The sequence below is a fragment of the Hyla sarda genome, chromosome 7 (genome assembly GCF_029499605.1).
Source record: "Hyla sarda isolate aHylSar1 chromosome 7, aHylSar1.hap1, whole genome shotgun sequence".
Classification (NCBI taxonomy): Eukaryota; Metazoa; Chordata; class Amphibia; order Anura; family Hylidae; genus Hyla; species Hyla sarda.
Genome location: NC_079195.1, coordinates 165182960 through 165198497, shown reverse-complemented (window position 1 = coordinate 165198497; position 15538 = coordinate 165182960). Strand labels below are relative to the sequence as shown.

The 15538-nt window shown below is 44.6% G+C and overlaps 1 protein-coding gene across 2 annotated transcripts in view; it reads left to right on the top strand.

The window, feature by feature from the left end:
• The window catches only part of TUBGCP2 (tubulin gamma complex associated protein 2), a 104441-nt gene that overhangs the window by 49432 nt on the left and 39471 nt on the right, over window positions 1-15538 (top strand). For both annotated transcript variants that reach the window (XM_056531204.1, XM_056531206.1), the window contains exons 12-13: window positions 2438-2610; window positions 3279-3407. In XM_056531204.1, coding sequence (XP_056387179.1) covers window positions 2438-2610; window positions 3279-3407 — 302 coding nt within the window. The remainder of the gene's footprint in view (window positions 1-2437; window positions 2611-3278; window positions 3408-15538) is intronic.

Here is a 15538-nt window from a genome sequence, read left to right as displayed (position 1 = left end):
TTTCAGGGGCGTTTCCATTCATTTTTGGTGAAAATTTTGCGTTAATATATGTATTTTTTTTTATTCATAAATACTCCTTTTTTTTTTTCATGCGGAAATTCTGCGCGAATTCCGCGTGGAAATGCTTCTGACTGAAAAAAAAAAAAAAAAGTAACATTGATCTCTATGGGAGAACGACGCTGATTCCGCCTGAAAGAAAGAACATGTTTCTTCTTTCTTCAAGCGGAACAGACTTCCTCATCAGAATTCTGCTTGAGGAAATTCCTCAGTGTGAACTGAGGGGCAGAAATTCTGTACAACTCTATGGGGTTTTCACTGCTGAATGAATTGGAGAGGAAAAAGCAAGCAGAATTACTCATGGAAATTCCTCTCCAATTCCTCAGTGTGAACATACCCTTACTGTCACAGCCTGATTGTCAAGTGATGGAGGTACTTGACATTACGGTGGACTGGCTGCAAGATGTGACATGGAAAAGAGGCCTGACTCGCAATGAGGTGGAGTAGCAAGCCAAGCCCAGATTTATTAAGTGACCGTCTCCTGCGTAAATGTCCGTCTCCTACGGGGGAGCCAAGCAGTGTGCAGGAGACTAAGGGGATGACGAAGCTAACACTGCTGGGTACTGATGGTCCTTGGTGACCTGGCATTTGTATTTAAAAAAGAACTGCTTCAGATAACTGACCACTTGTCAAGGCTTGTTGGTAAACCTGTAAAAGCTTTAGGAGGCAAGATATCTTTATACGGTTTATAAATTTCAGTTGGCAGGCCATCAGTCCATGTAGACTTATCACTGGCCATACCTGCTAAAGCTAATTCTAGTTTCTTTACTTTGAGGTAAAAGTAAGCAACTCTGCATCCTCTCCGGTAATATGGGGCAAAAGCAGCCCTCTTTTGAGATAGGGCACAACTAAGACTGATATAGATTAGCATATAATTCATCAAAAGTGACCACCTTCTGTCTGGCAGGATAAAGCATGTTACTTGTTGAGTGCGTAGGTGTTTCTTGATGTTGTTTTTTGCTCTTCTCTCCTGAACATCAGCAGAGTAGTCTAAACAAAAATACTTTTTGCCTATTGATAGCTAAATCCAGGATGTCCTTGGTAACCTTTGGGAGATTGTCCTGGTTCCTATAGTAAAGCATGTTCATGAGGACATTCTGTGGCATATCACCAGGAGGTAAAGGACCCATGGGGGTCCTGTGTACACTCCCCACAGCTTAAAAGTGGCAGTTTGCTCTCTCCACCTTCTCTGGGACCCCCACAACATGGTCCATTCTCCAAATTGTCATTTTATGCTTGATCCCTTGTAAAGAGCTATTCAGTTACACCTGAGAAACATAGAGATGTTAAAAGTGTCAGTCCAGTGATGTGGCTCCATGCCATCTTTACAGTTCAGGTTGGAGAGCCACAGTTCATCCCTAAAATAAGCTAAACATTGTGCTTTGGCTGCTTTTGGCCTTTTTAAGTGTTTTTAATGATCCTGTCTGTCTTTTTGATATATGTATTAATAAAGAGAATTTTTTGATATTTACCTTACATGGGTGTGCGCTGTTTTACGTGTTTCTTTTTCTTCTGGATATACAGTTCATCCCTGTCAATCAGATTGCAACTGTACATCGCTCAGCAAGTTCTGTGCATGAGTCCTATTAATTAGAATAGAGCTTGTGCATGGTACTTGCTAGGCTTCGTACGGTTGCCTTGGCCACCCCACGCCCAGCATGAGCTGCATTTCTGGACTGACACTTTAAGCATCTCAATGTTCCTCAGTTGTTACTGTCTCTTTCAAAAAGGTCACAGCGTCTAGATTTGTTTTTTCCTCTAATGCAGTAGTTCTTTTAGTTGTCCTTCTCTATGTCACCCAATTTAAAGGAAAGCAAGGAACTATTGCAGTGTCCCACAGCCTTTAGTATATCAGAAAAGTTAGGCTCTACATTCAGTGTATTTGTGCCACATGAGCCTGCTCAGTGCTAGCAATGTGCTGTTCAGCCTGCACAGTTGACATTTTGGTCTTGGGATGGTGTCATCTTGGAACTCCTTCTCCAGACTCTTTGTAACTTTTCCATGCTTTATGGCATGCAAGTTGTGCACCGAAAGGGGGTCAATAAGGTCAGGGTGCAGTCAGCAACACTTTGGAGTGAAAAGCAAGAGCTCTGATTCAGCCCTTCTGTTTACTTCCCATGCCACTGTCCCAATGCACAAACTGATTAGTTTGTTGTCTGGTGGAGGGGTGTAGCCTGTAAAGCTAGAAACACCCTTTTTTTTTTTTTTTTTTTTTTTTTTATACCTCAAACACATCCTTTTAGATATAGGGCCTTTTCCATGGTGCTATGTTCCACAACCAACACGAAACAGATTTTATGGTAGATACAAAATTGCAATTATTTGGTATCCTATTATCATGCTCTGTATGATTTTGGTAATTTTCTTTATTTCCCTTAAGATTGAGCTTATGCCACATGACCTCATCACACAGCTCCTACGTGTTCTTGCCATTGAAACTCGTCAGGAAAAAGCCTTAGTTAATGCTGATCCAACTGAGCTGGCACTGAGTGGATTAGAAGCTTTCTCCTTTGATTATATTGTTAAGTGGCCTCTTTCACTAATAATTAACAGGTAGGCAATGTTAAATCTGTTTTGCTATGGAAAAGGGGTTGTCCAGCTTAAAAAAAAAAAAACTCTACTTACCACCCTCTGTTGTTGGGGCGGACACTGGGAACCCCAATAAAAGAGGTTTATTCTGGATAACTCCTTTGGATAACTATGAATAAAGGAGTGCTCCAGTGCACTAAAACTTATCCCCTTTCTGAGGGGATAAGTTTTAGGTCGTGGGGGGTCTGATTGCTTGGAACCCCCCCCCCCCCCCCATGTGAGCCGGAGATACCCAAATGTTGTATCTCCAGCTCACCCATAGAGATACATAGAAGGGGCGTGTCAGCTGTTGCTTCGTGCAGGGGTGACCCCTTCCTGAGAACTGCCAGGGTGTTGTGCATGAGATGGCAGGAGGTCCAAGCGGTCGGAACACCCTCGATCTAAAACGTATCCCCTGTGCTCTGGATAGGGGATAAGTTTTACTGTACTGGATTACTCCAAAGATGTGAAGTCTAGCAGCTTCCCAATATACTGATAAATATACTCTACATAAATGTCTTGTGGCATGTATTCTTTGTTTTTAGCATTTATAATGTTGTAGTAATCTTGTTTTTTGGGAATAACAAATCAGTTTATTTATAAGACTCTTATTTCTAATTATAACTTGGGGGAAAAAATTCTTCCATTTGCAGAAAGGCTCTTACACGTTACCAGATGCTTTTCCGTCACATGTTTTATTGCAAGCACGTAGAGAGACTACTTTGCAACGTGTGGATCAGCAACAAGGCTGCCAAACAGTTCTCATTGCATTCTGCTAAATGGTGAGTGTTTACTTAGCACAAATATTTATGCACATGGCACAGCCATGAATATTGCTGATAAGATGTATGTCCATACAGATGTGATCTCAAGCACCACAACTTGGGACCTGATTTGCTGTGTATAGATCTTTCATCAGCTGATTAAAGCTGGTAGAAAAAATAAGAAGTCTAACATGAAAACATAAAAACCTTTTCTCTATCGGCTCCATTGGGGGACAGAGGACGTGGGTGCATGCTGCTGCCTCTAGGAGGTATGACACTATGGCAACAAAGAAGTCGGCTCCTCCAGGCAGGATATACCCGCCTCCAGGCCCTGAGCTAATCAGTTTTAAGCTTAGTGTCTAAGGAGGTGGACATGGTCTGGAGTTCTTTCCATGTTCTTATGTTTTATTATTTTCCTAGATTTAGGGAATGTGTTAGTTTTTTAATTCCATTTTCTTTCCTTATTTCAGGTGGGGACTCAGGAACTGCGGCTCACTGTTTCCCCATTGCGAGTAAGGGGGCACAGACATTGTGTATATGCGCTGTTCACCCCCTCTCGCCAACGGTCAGCGCCTGGGTTTGTACCTCATTGGTGCGGATCACCCGATCTCCCTGCTCGCCTTGCTCGCACTTGGTAGCCCGGCATGATGCAGGTGATAAAAACTGGCTGAAGACTTCATAGGAAGACTTCATGAGGTAAGTTCTTCTGACTGAGGTGAGTATATTTCCCTTTCTCCTTAGGTGCAGATTTGCAACATCTGGAGACCCTCAGTTTTTGGCCCACCTACTCATGGGTCTAATGGGGCTGGCCTGGACAGGGGGTCCTTTATTAAAAACTGTGGTGAGCAGTGGCAGTTTGAATGGTAAACTTTCTACACTTTATTCTTATATATATATATATATATATATATATATATATATATATATATATATATATATATATATGTGTGTGTCACTGTGTGTGTGTGTGTGTAACGACTGTGTGTGTGTTTTTAGATTGAAGCGGCTGACAGCCGCGGCGTTCTCTATGCGGGCGCTCTGAGTGCCGGCTTACTTTCACTTTCGGCAGCGGCTGCTGCCAGCGGTGTCTGGTCCGCTTAGTTCCCCGCGAGCGCACATGCATTCACATGTGCGCTCGGGGCAAGGAGCGGGCGCCATTACGGGACTTCTTGTTAATACTTCGCGAAGCTTCTCTGGGCGCGAACTGTGCACCAATCAGCGCGCGATTATGGTGGCAGGGGCCAATCAGCGGTTCCCCCTGCTCCTAACACGCCCCTCCCTTGCTATTGGCCGGCATTTCTCCTCTCTGACAGCTGGAGACCACCACTGGTTCGAGTCCCGGGGAGTGTGTCATCTGACTCATCCCCCGAGTCTTCTGGCAGGCACGGGCACTCCCCTCACAGGCATCGCCCCGTTACTCCGACCTGTAGCAAGCGTCGCTCCTCTAGAGAATGCTCCCAGGATCGCCACTCTGGCTCTCCAGACCCGCGTACCAGGTCTGTCTCTCTCTCTCTCTTACAGGGCCGCCTCACACGTTCCCATTCACCTGGAGAACTTGTGGAAGAAGTTCTGATTCGGCCTCCGACTCAGAGGACCGCACGGATGTGCCTAATGTGGTGTACTCATTGGTTGCGGCCATAAGAGACACCTTCCAGCTAAAGGACCCAGGAACTTCGGACGTGGTCTACAAGTTTCCTTTCATCGTGTCCGACCGGCACTCAAGACTTTCAGCTCTCACGCTGAATTTTACGCCCTGCGGGTATCCGCTGGAAATCACCCTGACAAGAAGTTTCAGGAAACGAAGAAGGTTCAAGCGCGGTATTCCTTTTATCAAGCACCTCATTGCTCGGTGGACCTCCTCTCCAACTGTGGATCCGCCGGTCTCTCGCCTCTCTAAGGCGCCTTCTCGGCCATTGGCTGATGCGGCTGCCTTCAAGAATCCAGCGGACATGAAGGTGGATATTTTGGCAATCTCTGCTCTTGAGGCAGCAGGTTCTTCCTGCTTTTGCTTCTGCCTGGGTGTCAAAGGCCCTTTTAGTATGATCTTCCAACTCCGCCAGGGTAGTCTTCAAGATCCCTCTGGAGGATTTATTTAATCTAGCTCTCCGATGCGCTGCAGCCGGAGATTTTTCTGTGTTCTGCTTCCATGTGCAGCCACTGTGCTGCCTTTACCACAAGCTACCTGGTAGCCACCGTCCCTTCATGTGGCTTTAAGACTGGAATGTGGACGCCACCTTCAGGAAGTGAGGCGATGGGCGGAAAAAGTTCATTACCTCTGGTAAGACTCACAGAACCGCTTTCCGTCGTAAGTTCTCCTTCCGGTTCTGTGGACCTTTGGTACCAACAAAGGGTCCAGCCAGGCGCCTTCATGGGAAGAGGGCTCCTGTTTCCGATCCCATTCCTCCCGGAGGTCGGCTATCCGTTCCGGCCGTTTGGCGGCCCCATCAGGCACCCGTAGGCCTTCCTCGGCCTGAAGGGTCGCCCCCACCCGCCGACCTCTCTCGGGAGGTTTGTTGCCTCTCACCCTCCGGGATGCCTGGACATGCAGCTTCAGGAGAATGTTTTTCGAGGTTTATTCCACCCTCTCTGTGGTCTCCAAGAAAGGCGTTTCTGTTCGCCCAGTCTTGGTTCTCGAATATCTCAGCCAGCATCTTGCGTTCCCATCCCGAATATAGTCTCTCCGTTCGGTGCTGTCGTCCATGGTTCAAGGGGAGTTTTCGTTCCTGGGTGGACATCAAGGATGTCTGCCTCCACTTCTCATTGTTTCCCGTCATCAGCGGTACCTGCAGTTCCGGACGGTCATTTCTATTGTAGCTATCCATTTCGGTCTGGCCACTTCTCTGCAGACCTTTACCAAAGTCCTGGCGCCTGTGATAGCCTTTTTACGTACAACAGTTGTTTCCGTGATTCCTTATTTGGACTACCTCCTGATCTGAGCTCCAGCCAGGACCCAGATCCTTGAGAGTCTTAGTCTCAACCTCCAGACCTTGTCTCATTTCGGTTGGAGGGTCATTTGGGACAAGCTCAACCGCTCTCCTGGGGCTCCAGTTCGATGCCGCCTCTGCCCGCTTTCGACTCTGCCGACTCTTTTCAAGAGTCTGATGCCTTCGGCTCCCTGCTCCAGATTCCATTCGCTTTTGCATGGATGTCCTTGGTCGATTGGCGGCGGCCCTGGAGGCCGTGCCATTTGCCCAGTTTCATCACCGACCTCTTCAACTGGTGATTTTCTTCCGGTGTGACAGGTCTCCATTGTCTCTTGTCAGTCTTGTTGGTCCCTTCTATGGTGGCTTCGTTTTCCTTCCTGTCCATCTCTGCCAGTCTTTCAGGCTCGGGAGTTGTTTTCAGGGACCGCCCGGTCTTCGCCCCCCGAGAAGCTTTTTCCCCTTCAACATTTTGGGGCCTAGGGCAATTCTTTCTTTGCTTGCTTCTTGGGAATTTTCCTCCTGGGCAGAACTCAGGTTTCCGGCCATCTCAGTTATCTTCAGTCTGGCTGTCTCTGCGATGTGATCTTCTCGGCCGGTCCTCAGTCGTACAAGGCCACTGGTCCCCACATCCAGGGGTGTTTGCTGTGATCTGCAACCCCTGGGGCGCTCCAGGCGGGGACCTCTACTTGTCCCACCATAACCGAAGCGTTCCTCTCTCTTGGTCGAGCCTTGCCCTACTTTGTCTATTTGGTGGTCGGGCTTTGCCTTACCTTATCTGTTTCCTCCCTTTCTTCTCTTTTTGGGGTATTGAGGAAACTCTCAGTGGGATGTTTCCGCATTCTAGTGGCCCAGTCTTGGCCCGGCAGGCATGGTACGTCGTCATGGTCAGGCTCTTGAAAGACTTAACGTTGCGCCTTCCCTATCGTCCAGACCTCCTATCTCAGGTCTCCTTTGCCACCCCTATTACCGTCTCTGCTTTGATGGCGTGGCGGTCGAGACCGCGGTTTTGAGAGCCGTGGTTTCTCTTCCCAAGTCATTCACACCATGCTCAAATTTACCACCGTACCTGGCGGTCTTATTTTAGTTGTTGTGAAGCTCAGGTCTTGTGTCCTGTTACCTTTTCGGTTTCCCGTCTTCTCTCTTTCTTGCAGTCGGGATTGGAACTGGTTAAAAGAGACGTGGGGCTCACACTAAGGGACACGAGGTTAACTGATTTGCTTCACTCAAAGGATAGGGAGAAAAATAGAAACAATGTAAAAAGATCAGTCCTCAGTGTTCCACTCACAAATGAGTGTGTAATGGATATCTGGTGGTAATTAATTCTTATAAAGCCAGTTAGTATTCAAAATTATATAATATTTATTACACAGTTCTAAAAATATCTCTAGAAGTCTGTCTCTGCAGGGCCCTTGCGGTGTGTAGGCTCGCTTCAGAGAATGAATAAAATAAACAGTAAAAATTAAGACCATATAATAATGCGGTTCACCTCTATAGTCATATTAATTACAATGTATATGAAATTATCCTGTGATGATCCTGCAGCAGAAAAAATAATGATATACGCTGTAATAAAAATTGTCCTTTAACAAAGGGTAATGTAGCAAAAAATATAGCAAAAAATTAATTATACATTTTTTTTAGCAGAAATATCCTGCAAAACAAAGTCCAGATCTTTAAAAAGAAATAGAATATTAGTAAGTCCAATGGAAATATATACTAGTCCAAAATATATCCTGTAAATAAATCCAATTTGATTTATAGATCCTATAAGGGTGTAAATCTCTTCAAACACTGCCGTTGTATTAGGCAATCAAATTGTTGCAATATACTTGATCAAGTGATACAATTTATGCACTATGATTCAAGCCAAGCAGAACCTATGTAGTATATCTATGTTGGTAAGAGTCCTGTTAGAGGAGAAGTTTCGGCACACTGTGCCACTCACCGCCCTTTAGTGGAATTGATGATTCTCCGGGATGGTAACCGTCTGGCTGGAGGTGGCGATACCTGATGTCAGGGTCTAGCCCCTTCTTGTAGCCTAAAAACACTGCCCGCCGGTGATTGCCGTAGATGTCATGGGTGTTCACTCCGATATACAGGTAAATGGTGCCCGATAGAAGCGGCAGGTAGTATCGGCGGCGTGTGATGCAATCGATCAGCTGATTGCAGGTCAGCTGACCTCGGCTGTATAGAGTCCCAATATGCCTCGGAGGTTTTAAATCCACTTAGCGGGAGATTCGAGAGAGTGCAGGGTCCGGTCGTGATCTTATGATTCACGTTCTGAATTCACTGAATTGTAAAGGTCTGCTGGCAGTTGTAGTCCTTAATCTGATATATATATAGGCAGTCCTTTGGATCTGAATGTGGCCAGTATATGGTCTTTTTTTAGCGATGTTGGAAGCAGGATATAAAATATTTAGATAAAAAAATAAAATAAACGCAGGATATAAATAAAACCGCAGGAGAACCGCAGACTAAGTATGAACTTGTAGCAATCCCAAACGCATTTCGGGGTACCCGTAGGTGATATCCTGACCCCTTCCTCAGTGGTGCATACAAGAGACTCAAGGAACTGGGGTTGTCTCTCAGTTCCCTTAAGGGTCAGGTTTCGGCCCTTTCTATTCTTTTCCAGGGTCCTCTGGCTTCTAATTCTCATGTCCGGACCTTCCTTCAAGGAGTGGTGCATGCTGCCCCTCCTTATCGGTCACCTTCTCCCCCTTGGGACTTGAATCTGGTTCTGGGGGTACTCCAAGGTGAACCTTTTGAACCCCTTGGGGAGGTGTCCCTGCGCCTCCTTTCTTGGAAAGTGGCATTTTCTTGTTGTTATTTCCTCCATTTGGAGAGTGTCTGTCTGAATTGGCAGCTCTCTCCTGCCGTTCTCTGTTTCTGGTGCTTCACCAGGACAAGGTTGTCTTCCGGCCAGATCCTTCCTTTTTGCCTAAGGTTGTTTCGGCCTTCATCTCAATGAGGACATTATTCTTCCATCCTTTTTGTCCCGCTCCTTCTCATTCTAGGGAGCATTTACTCCACAAACTGGATATGGTTTGGGCTGTTAGGTATTACCTCTCCATCTCTTCTTTGTTTCGTCAGTGCGATTCCTTTTTCGTCCTTACAGAAGGTCGTCGTGAGGGACAACCTGCTTCCAAGGCTACCACTTCTCGGCGGATCCGGTCTGCCATTTCGGAAGCCTATCGCTGTAGGGGGAAGATTCCTCCCTTCAGGGTTGTGGCTCATTCTACCCGTTTCTGTTGGGGCATCCTGGGCTCTCCAGAACAAAGCCTCGGCCTCGCAGATTTGCAAGGCGGCTACTTGGTCGTCTTTGCACATTTTCTCGAGGTTCTACCGGGTTCATACCTTTGCATCGGCTGATGCTAGTCTGGGCCGTAAACTGCTGCAGGCGGCAGTGGAACAGCCGTCTGCCTGACTGATTATCTGCCTACCCAAGGGACGGCTTTGGTACGTCACACGGTCTGTGTCCACCAATGGAGCTGATAGAGAAAAGGAGATTTTTTAACACTTACCGTATAATCTCTTTCTCGAAGAATCCATTGGGGGACACAGCTCCCGCCCTTTTGGGTTTCTCTTTGGTTCTCTGTCTGAGGGTGTGTTCAGTTATATTTTTTCTTCTGGTTCTCGGACAGTTCGTTTTTTTTCCTAGACCTGTCGGTTCTCTCCTATTGCTCTGGTACTAAAACTGATTACCTCAGGTATATCCTGCTGGGAGGAGCCGGCTTCTTTGTTGCCATAGTGTCATACCTCCTAGAGACAGCAGCATACACCCACGGTCTGTGTCCCCCAATGGATCCTTCGAGAAAGAGATTTTACGGTAAGTGTTAAAAAATCTCCTTTTACTGCATTGAAAGTATTTTAAATGTGCCCCACTATCAGTTTTTCCACATAAACCATAGCCTAGTTAATCCATTTAATAGGCTGATTACTTATGTCCCTCTGGTATTTCAACAGTATTCCTCCAAGGTAATTAATTCTAAGTCTAGGTGTCCGTTTACCTTAGAGAATATGACTGGAAATGGTGCAATACAACCAGACCTTATTCCTTTACACAAGCTTTAATTTTATATAAGCAATAAAAAGGACAGGCACCCAGCACTGGCGCCGCTGATGTGATGAGTGTACTGGAAACTGCGTTCCTATCTTCAACTCTGGAAATGTTCAAACCAACTGAGCGGTGCTCTTGTGCAGAAAAAGGTCCATAATGACCAATGGCAACAAGTAGACAACAAGAACCGGGATGAAGTCACTTTTTGCTTGATTTATTAAATACGTGGTGGAATACAGGCGAGCAGGACAGATGATTCAGCGGGGGGGAACAAGAGAGGAGTTGAAGGACAATTTAATGCAATTGCGCTTCATCAGGCCTATCACTAATATAGGCCTGACGAAGTGCAGATGCGCTAAACGGTCCATCGCCTCCTCTCTTGTTCGCCCGGCCTTATCATCTGTCCTGCTCGCCTGTATGCCACCAGGTATTTAATAAACCAAGCAAGAAGGGACTTCACCTGGGTGAGTGCTCTGTTTGTTCTTTACTTGTTGCTATTATTGACCTTTAATTTTATGCTTACAATTGTTTTAAAACATAAAAGCATACTCATTTAAAAGGCGCATACCTAGATCTGTTATTCTGATCCTGGGTTTCGCATACTCCCACTTCTTCCAAGACTTTATTACTTCTTTATCCCAATTTTGCTGTAAAAGAAAGTGATTTTTGATTGGGACGAGTGGCTTACATTTAAAGGGGTTTAGTACATACCTTCCAGACAGTAATGAACATGCTTAGGAAGGATCTGTGCTTGTCTTGGGGCTAAATGGCTATGTTGTGAGTCCACCATAACATTGTGGCTAGCTTTTTGTGAACTGGTATTTCCTGTTTGAGTTTTTCTTTTTTGACTACAAATCCCATAATTCCATTTTGCTCCCTCCCACACATCAGCCACCCCACAAATTGAAATATAAATGAGCTGCATCCATTCAAAAGACCTCTGGTTTTCAATCAGGGTGCCTCCAGCTGTTGCATTAGTTGCAGATTGATCCCTCCACCCATTGAAGCAGACAGGCTCCCTGTCATCAGCTGACTAGTGAGTCGGGTCTCGGCCGCATTGCAAACTGGGAAAAATCTGAGACAACAGTCATTTTGTATGCTGCTAAAAATAAATATTGGGGTGAAAATCACAGAAGAATTGTGAGAAAACTGTCACACACAGGTACAGACGCTATATTATGAACTACACTAACTTTACAGCCCCTGTAGCATAGTAAAATTAAAAAACTTCCTGGAATACTTCTTTAAAGGGGTACTCCACTGGAAAACTTTTTTTTTTTTTTAAATGAACTGGTTAAACAAATTTTTAAATTACTTCTATTAAAAAATCTTAATCCTTCCAGTACTTATCAGCTGCTGTTATGATCCAAAAGAAGTACTTTTTAAAACAATTTCCTTTCTGCCTGACCACAGTGCTCTCTGCTGACACCTCTGTCCATTTTAGGAACTGACCAGAGTAGGAGCAAATCCCCATAGCAAACCTGTCCTTCTCCGGACAGATCCTAAAATGGACAGACAACTCCAATACCAGACGTGTCAGAAGAGCGCACTGTGATCAGACAGAAAATAAATTAAAAAAGAAAAGAACTTCCTCTGGAACATACAGCAGCTGATAAGTACTGGAAAGGTTAAGATTTTTAAATTTACACATCTGTTTAACTTTCTTGCACCAGTTGATAAAAAAAAGGGTTTTCCAGGGAAGTACCCCCTTTAAAGCTACAGGCTGAAATTGTAGACCAATTTGAAAAGTAGTAGCTACTTTTTACCTTCATAGTAGTAACAGTAAAATTGTCTGGAAAGCTCTCGAAAATCACTCTTTAAAAGGGGTTATCTAGAATTAGAAAAACACAGCTGCTTTATTCCAGAAACAACACCACTGTTGTCTTCAGTTTGTGTGTGGTATTGGAGTTGTAATTCCACAAAAAACCTGAGCACAGCTTAAAGGGGTATTCCAGGATTTTTTTTTTTATTTGACCATGCTACAGGGGCTGTAAAGTTAGTGTAGTTCATAATATAGTGTCTGTACCTGTATGTGACGGTTTTCTCACAATTCTTATGTGTTTTTCACCCCAATATTTATTTTTAACAGAATACAAAATTACTGTTGTCTCAGATTTTTTCCAGGTTGCAATGCGGCCGAGACCTGACTCACTAGTCAGCTGATGACAGGGAGCCTGTCTGCTTCAATGGGTGGAGAGAGCAATCTGCAACTAATGCAACAGCTGGAGGCACCCTGATTGAAAACCACAGGTCTTTTGAATGGATGCAGCTCATTTATCTTTCAATGGGTGGGGTGGCTGATGTGTGGGACGGAGGAAAATTGAATTATGGGATTTGTAGTGAAAAAAAAGAATAGTTAAACAGGAATTACCAGTTCACAAAAAGCTAGCCACAGTGTTATGGTAATCTCACAACATAGCCATTTAGCCCCAAGACAAGCACAGATCCTTCCTAAGCATGTCCATAACTGTCTGCCAGGTACATACTAAAATCACCTTATGGGGATAACCTCTTTAAACTTTAACATTCTTATGTTTTCAATGAAGGGTGAAGCTGTAAGCTGCTGACAGTCAGCACTGATGGCTTATCTCTCTGAAAACAAAAGGCTTGGGCAGTTAAAATTCAACATGCCTGATCCTTCTGGGTAGATAATGCCAGGGGAGAGATAGGAAACCTGTCATACATATTAGATGGTCAGCCAGTCCTGCCCAATAACGTTCAGCTGACACATGTAGCCAGCTCAACCCACACTTTCAGCATTTTTACATACATGCGTGTAAGGATTGCGGTGGAGATCAGCCTGTTGTGGGAGTTATGAGAGGTACCTACTTTTATTTGTTTTAACCCCTTAACGACAATGGACGTCATGGTGACGTGGTACACCATGACGTACATTTACGCGCTGCCATGATCGCGAGCATCGGAGCGGTGCTCGCGTCATGCGCGGCAGGTCCCGGCTGCTATCAGCGATTGCGCGGGTGTCCGCCATTCTCCACTCAGATGCCGTGATTAGAGATGAGCGAATTTACAGTAAATTCGATTCGTCACGAACTTCTCGGCTCGGCAGTTGATGTCTTATCCAGCATAAATTAGTTCAGCTTTCAGGTGCTCCGGTGGGCTGGAAAAGGTGGATACAGTCCTAGGAAAGAGTCTCCTAGGACTGTATCCACCTTTTCCAGCCCACGGGAGCACCTGAAAGCTGAACTCATTTATGCAGGATAAGTCATCAACTGCCGAGCCGAGAAGTTTGTGACAAATCGAATTTACTGTAAGTTCGCTCATCTCTAGCCGTGATCAATACAGATCACGGCATCTGCGGCAGTGCGGTACTTTGAATGGATGATCTAATCGCCCGCAGCGCTGCCGCGGGGATCCGATCATCCAGCATGGCGGCCGGAGGTCCCCTCACCTGTCTCCGGCTGTCTCCCGGGTCTTCTGCTCTAGTCTGAGATCGAGCAGACTAGAGCAGAAGATCACCGATAATACTGATCAGTGCTATGTCCTATACATAGCACTGAACAGTATTAGCAATCAACTAATTGCTATGAATAGTCCCCTATCAGGACATAAAAAGTGTAAAAAAAAAGGTAAAAAAGGTAAAAAAATTTTACATTTAAAAGTAAAAAAAAAAGGGACAATTCCCCTCCCCCAATAAAAAAGTAAAACGTCCGCTTTTCCCATTTTACCCCCCAAAAAGCGTAAAAAAAAAATGAATACCCATATTTGGTATCGCCGCGTATGTAAAAGCCAGAACTATTAAAATATATTGTTAATTTTCCCGTATGGTGAACGGCGTAAACGTAAAAATTTTTTAAAAGGTCCAAAATTGTTGCTTTTTTGTCACATTTTATTCAAAAAATTTTTTATAGAAAGTAAAACCTAAGCAAAAGTGGTACTGATAGTAACTACAGATCATGGCGCAAAAAATTAGCCCTCATATTGCCTCATATACGGAAAAATTAGAAAGTTATAGATGGTCAAAATAGGGCAATTTCAAACATACTAATTTTGTTAAAATGGTTTGAGATTTTTTTTTAAGCGGTACAATTATAGAAAAGCAGATAACATGGGTATCATTTTAATGGGATTGACCCACAGAATAAAGAAAACATGTCATTTTTACCGGAAAGTGTACAGCGTGAAAACAAAACCTTCCAAAATTTGCTAAATTGCGGTTTTCTTTTCAATTTTGCCACATAAATAATATTTGTTTGGTTGCTCTGTACATTATATGGTAAAATAAGGGATGTAATTACAAAGTACAATTGATGATGCAAAAAACAAGCCCTCATATGGGTCTGTGGATGGAAATATAAGAGAGTTATGATTTTTAGAAGGGGAGGAGGAAAAAACGAAAATGCTAGAATAAAATTGGACTGGTCCTTAATGGCCAAAATGGGCCTGGTCCTTAACCCCTTAAGGACGCAAGACGTAAATGTACATCCTGGTGCGGTGGTACTTAACGCACCAGGACGTACATTTACGTCCTGTGCATAACCGCGGGCATCGGAGCGATGCCCGTGTCTTGCGCGGCTGATCCCGGCTGCTGATCGCAGCCAGGGACCCGCCAGCAATGGCCGACGCCCGCGATCTCGCGGGCGTCCGCCATTAACCCCTCAGGTGCCGGGATCAATACAGATCCCGGCATCTGCGGCAGTGCGCAATTTAAATGAACGATCGGATCGCCTGCAGCGCTGCTGCGGGGATCCGATCATTCAGAACGCCGCACGGAGGTCCCCTCACCTTCCTCCTTCCGGCGTCTTCTGCTCTGGTCTGAGATCGAGCAGACCAGAACAGAAGATAGCCGATAACACTGATCTGTTCTATGTCCTATACATAGAACAGATCAGTATTAGCAATCATGGTATTGCTATGAATAGTCCCCTATGGGGACTATTCAAGTGTAAAAAAAATGTAAAAGTAAAAAAAAAGTGAAAAATCCCCTCCCCCAATAAAAAAGTAAAACATCCGTTTTTTCCTATTTTACCCCCAAAAAGTGTAAAAAATTTTTATAGACATATTTGGTATCGCCGCGTGTGTAAATGTCCGAACTATTCAAATAAAATGTTAATGATCCCGTACGGTGAACGGCGTGAACGTAAAAAAAAATCCAAAATTGCTACTATTTTTAATACATTTTATAAAAATAAATAAATTATAAAAAATGT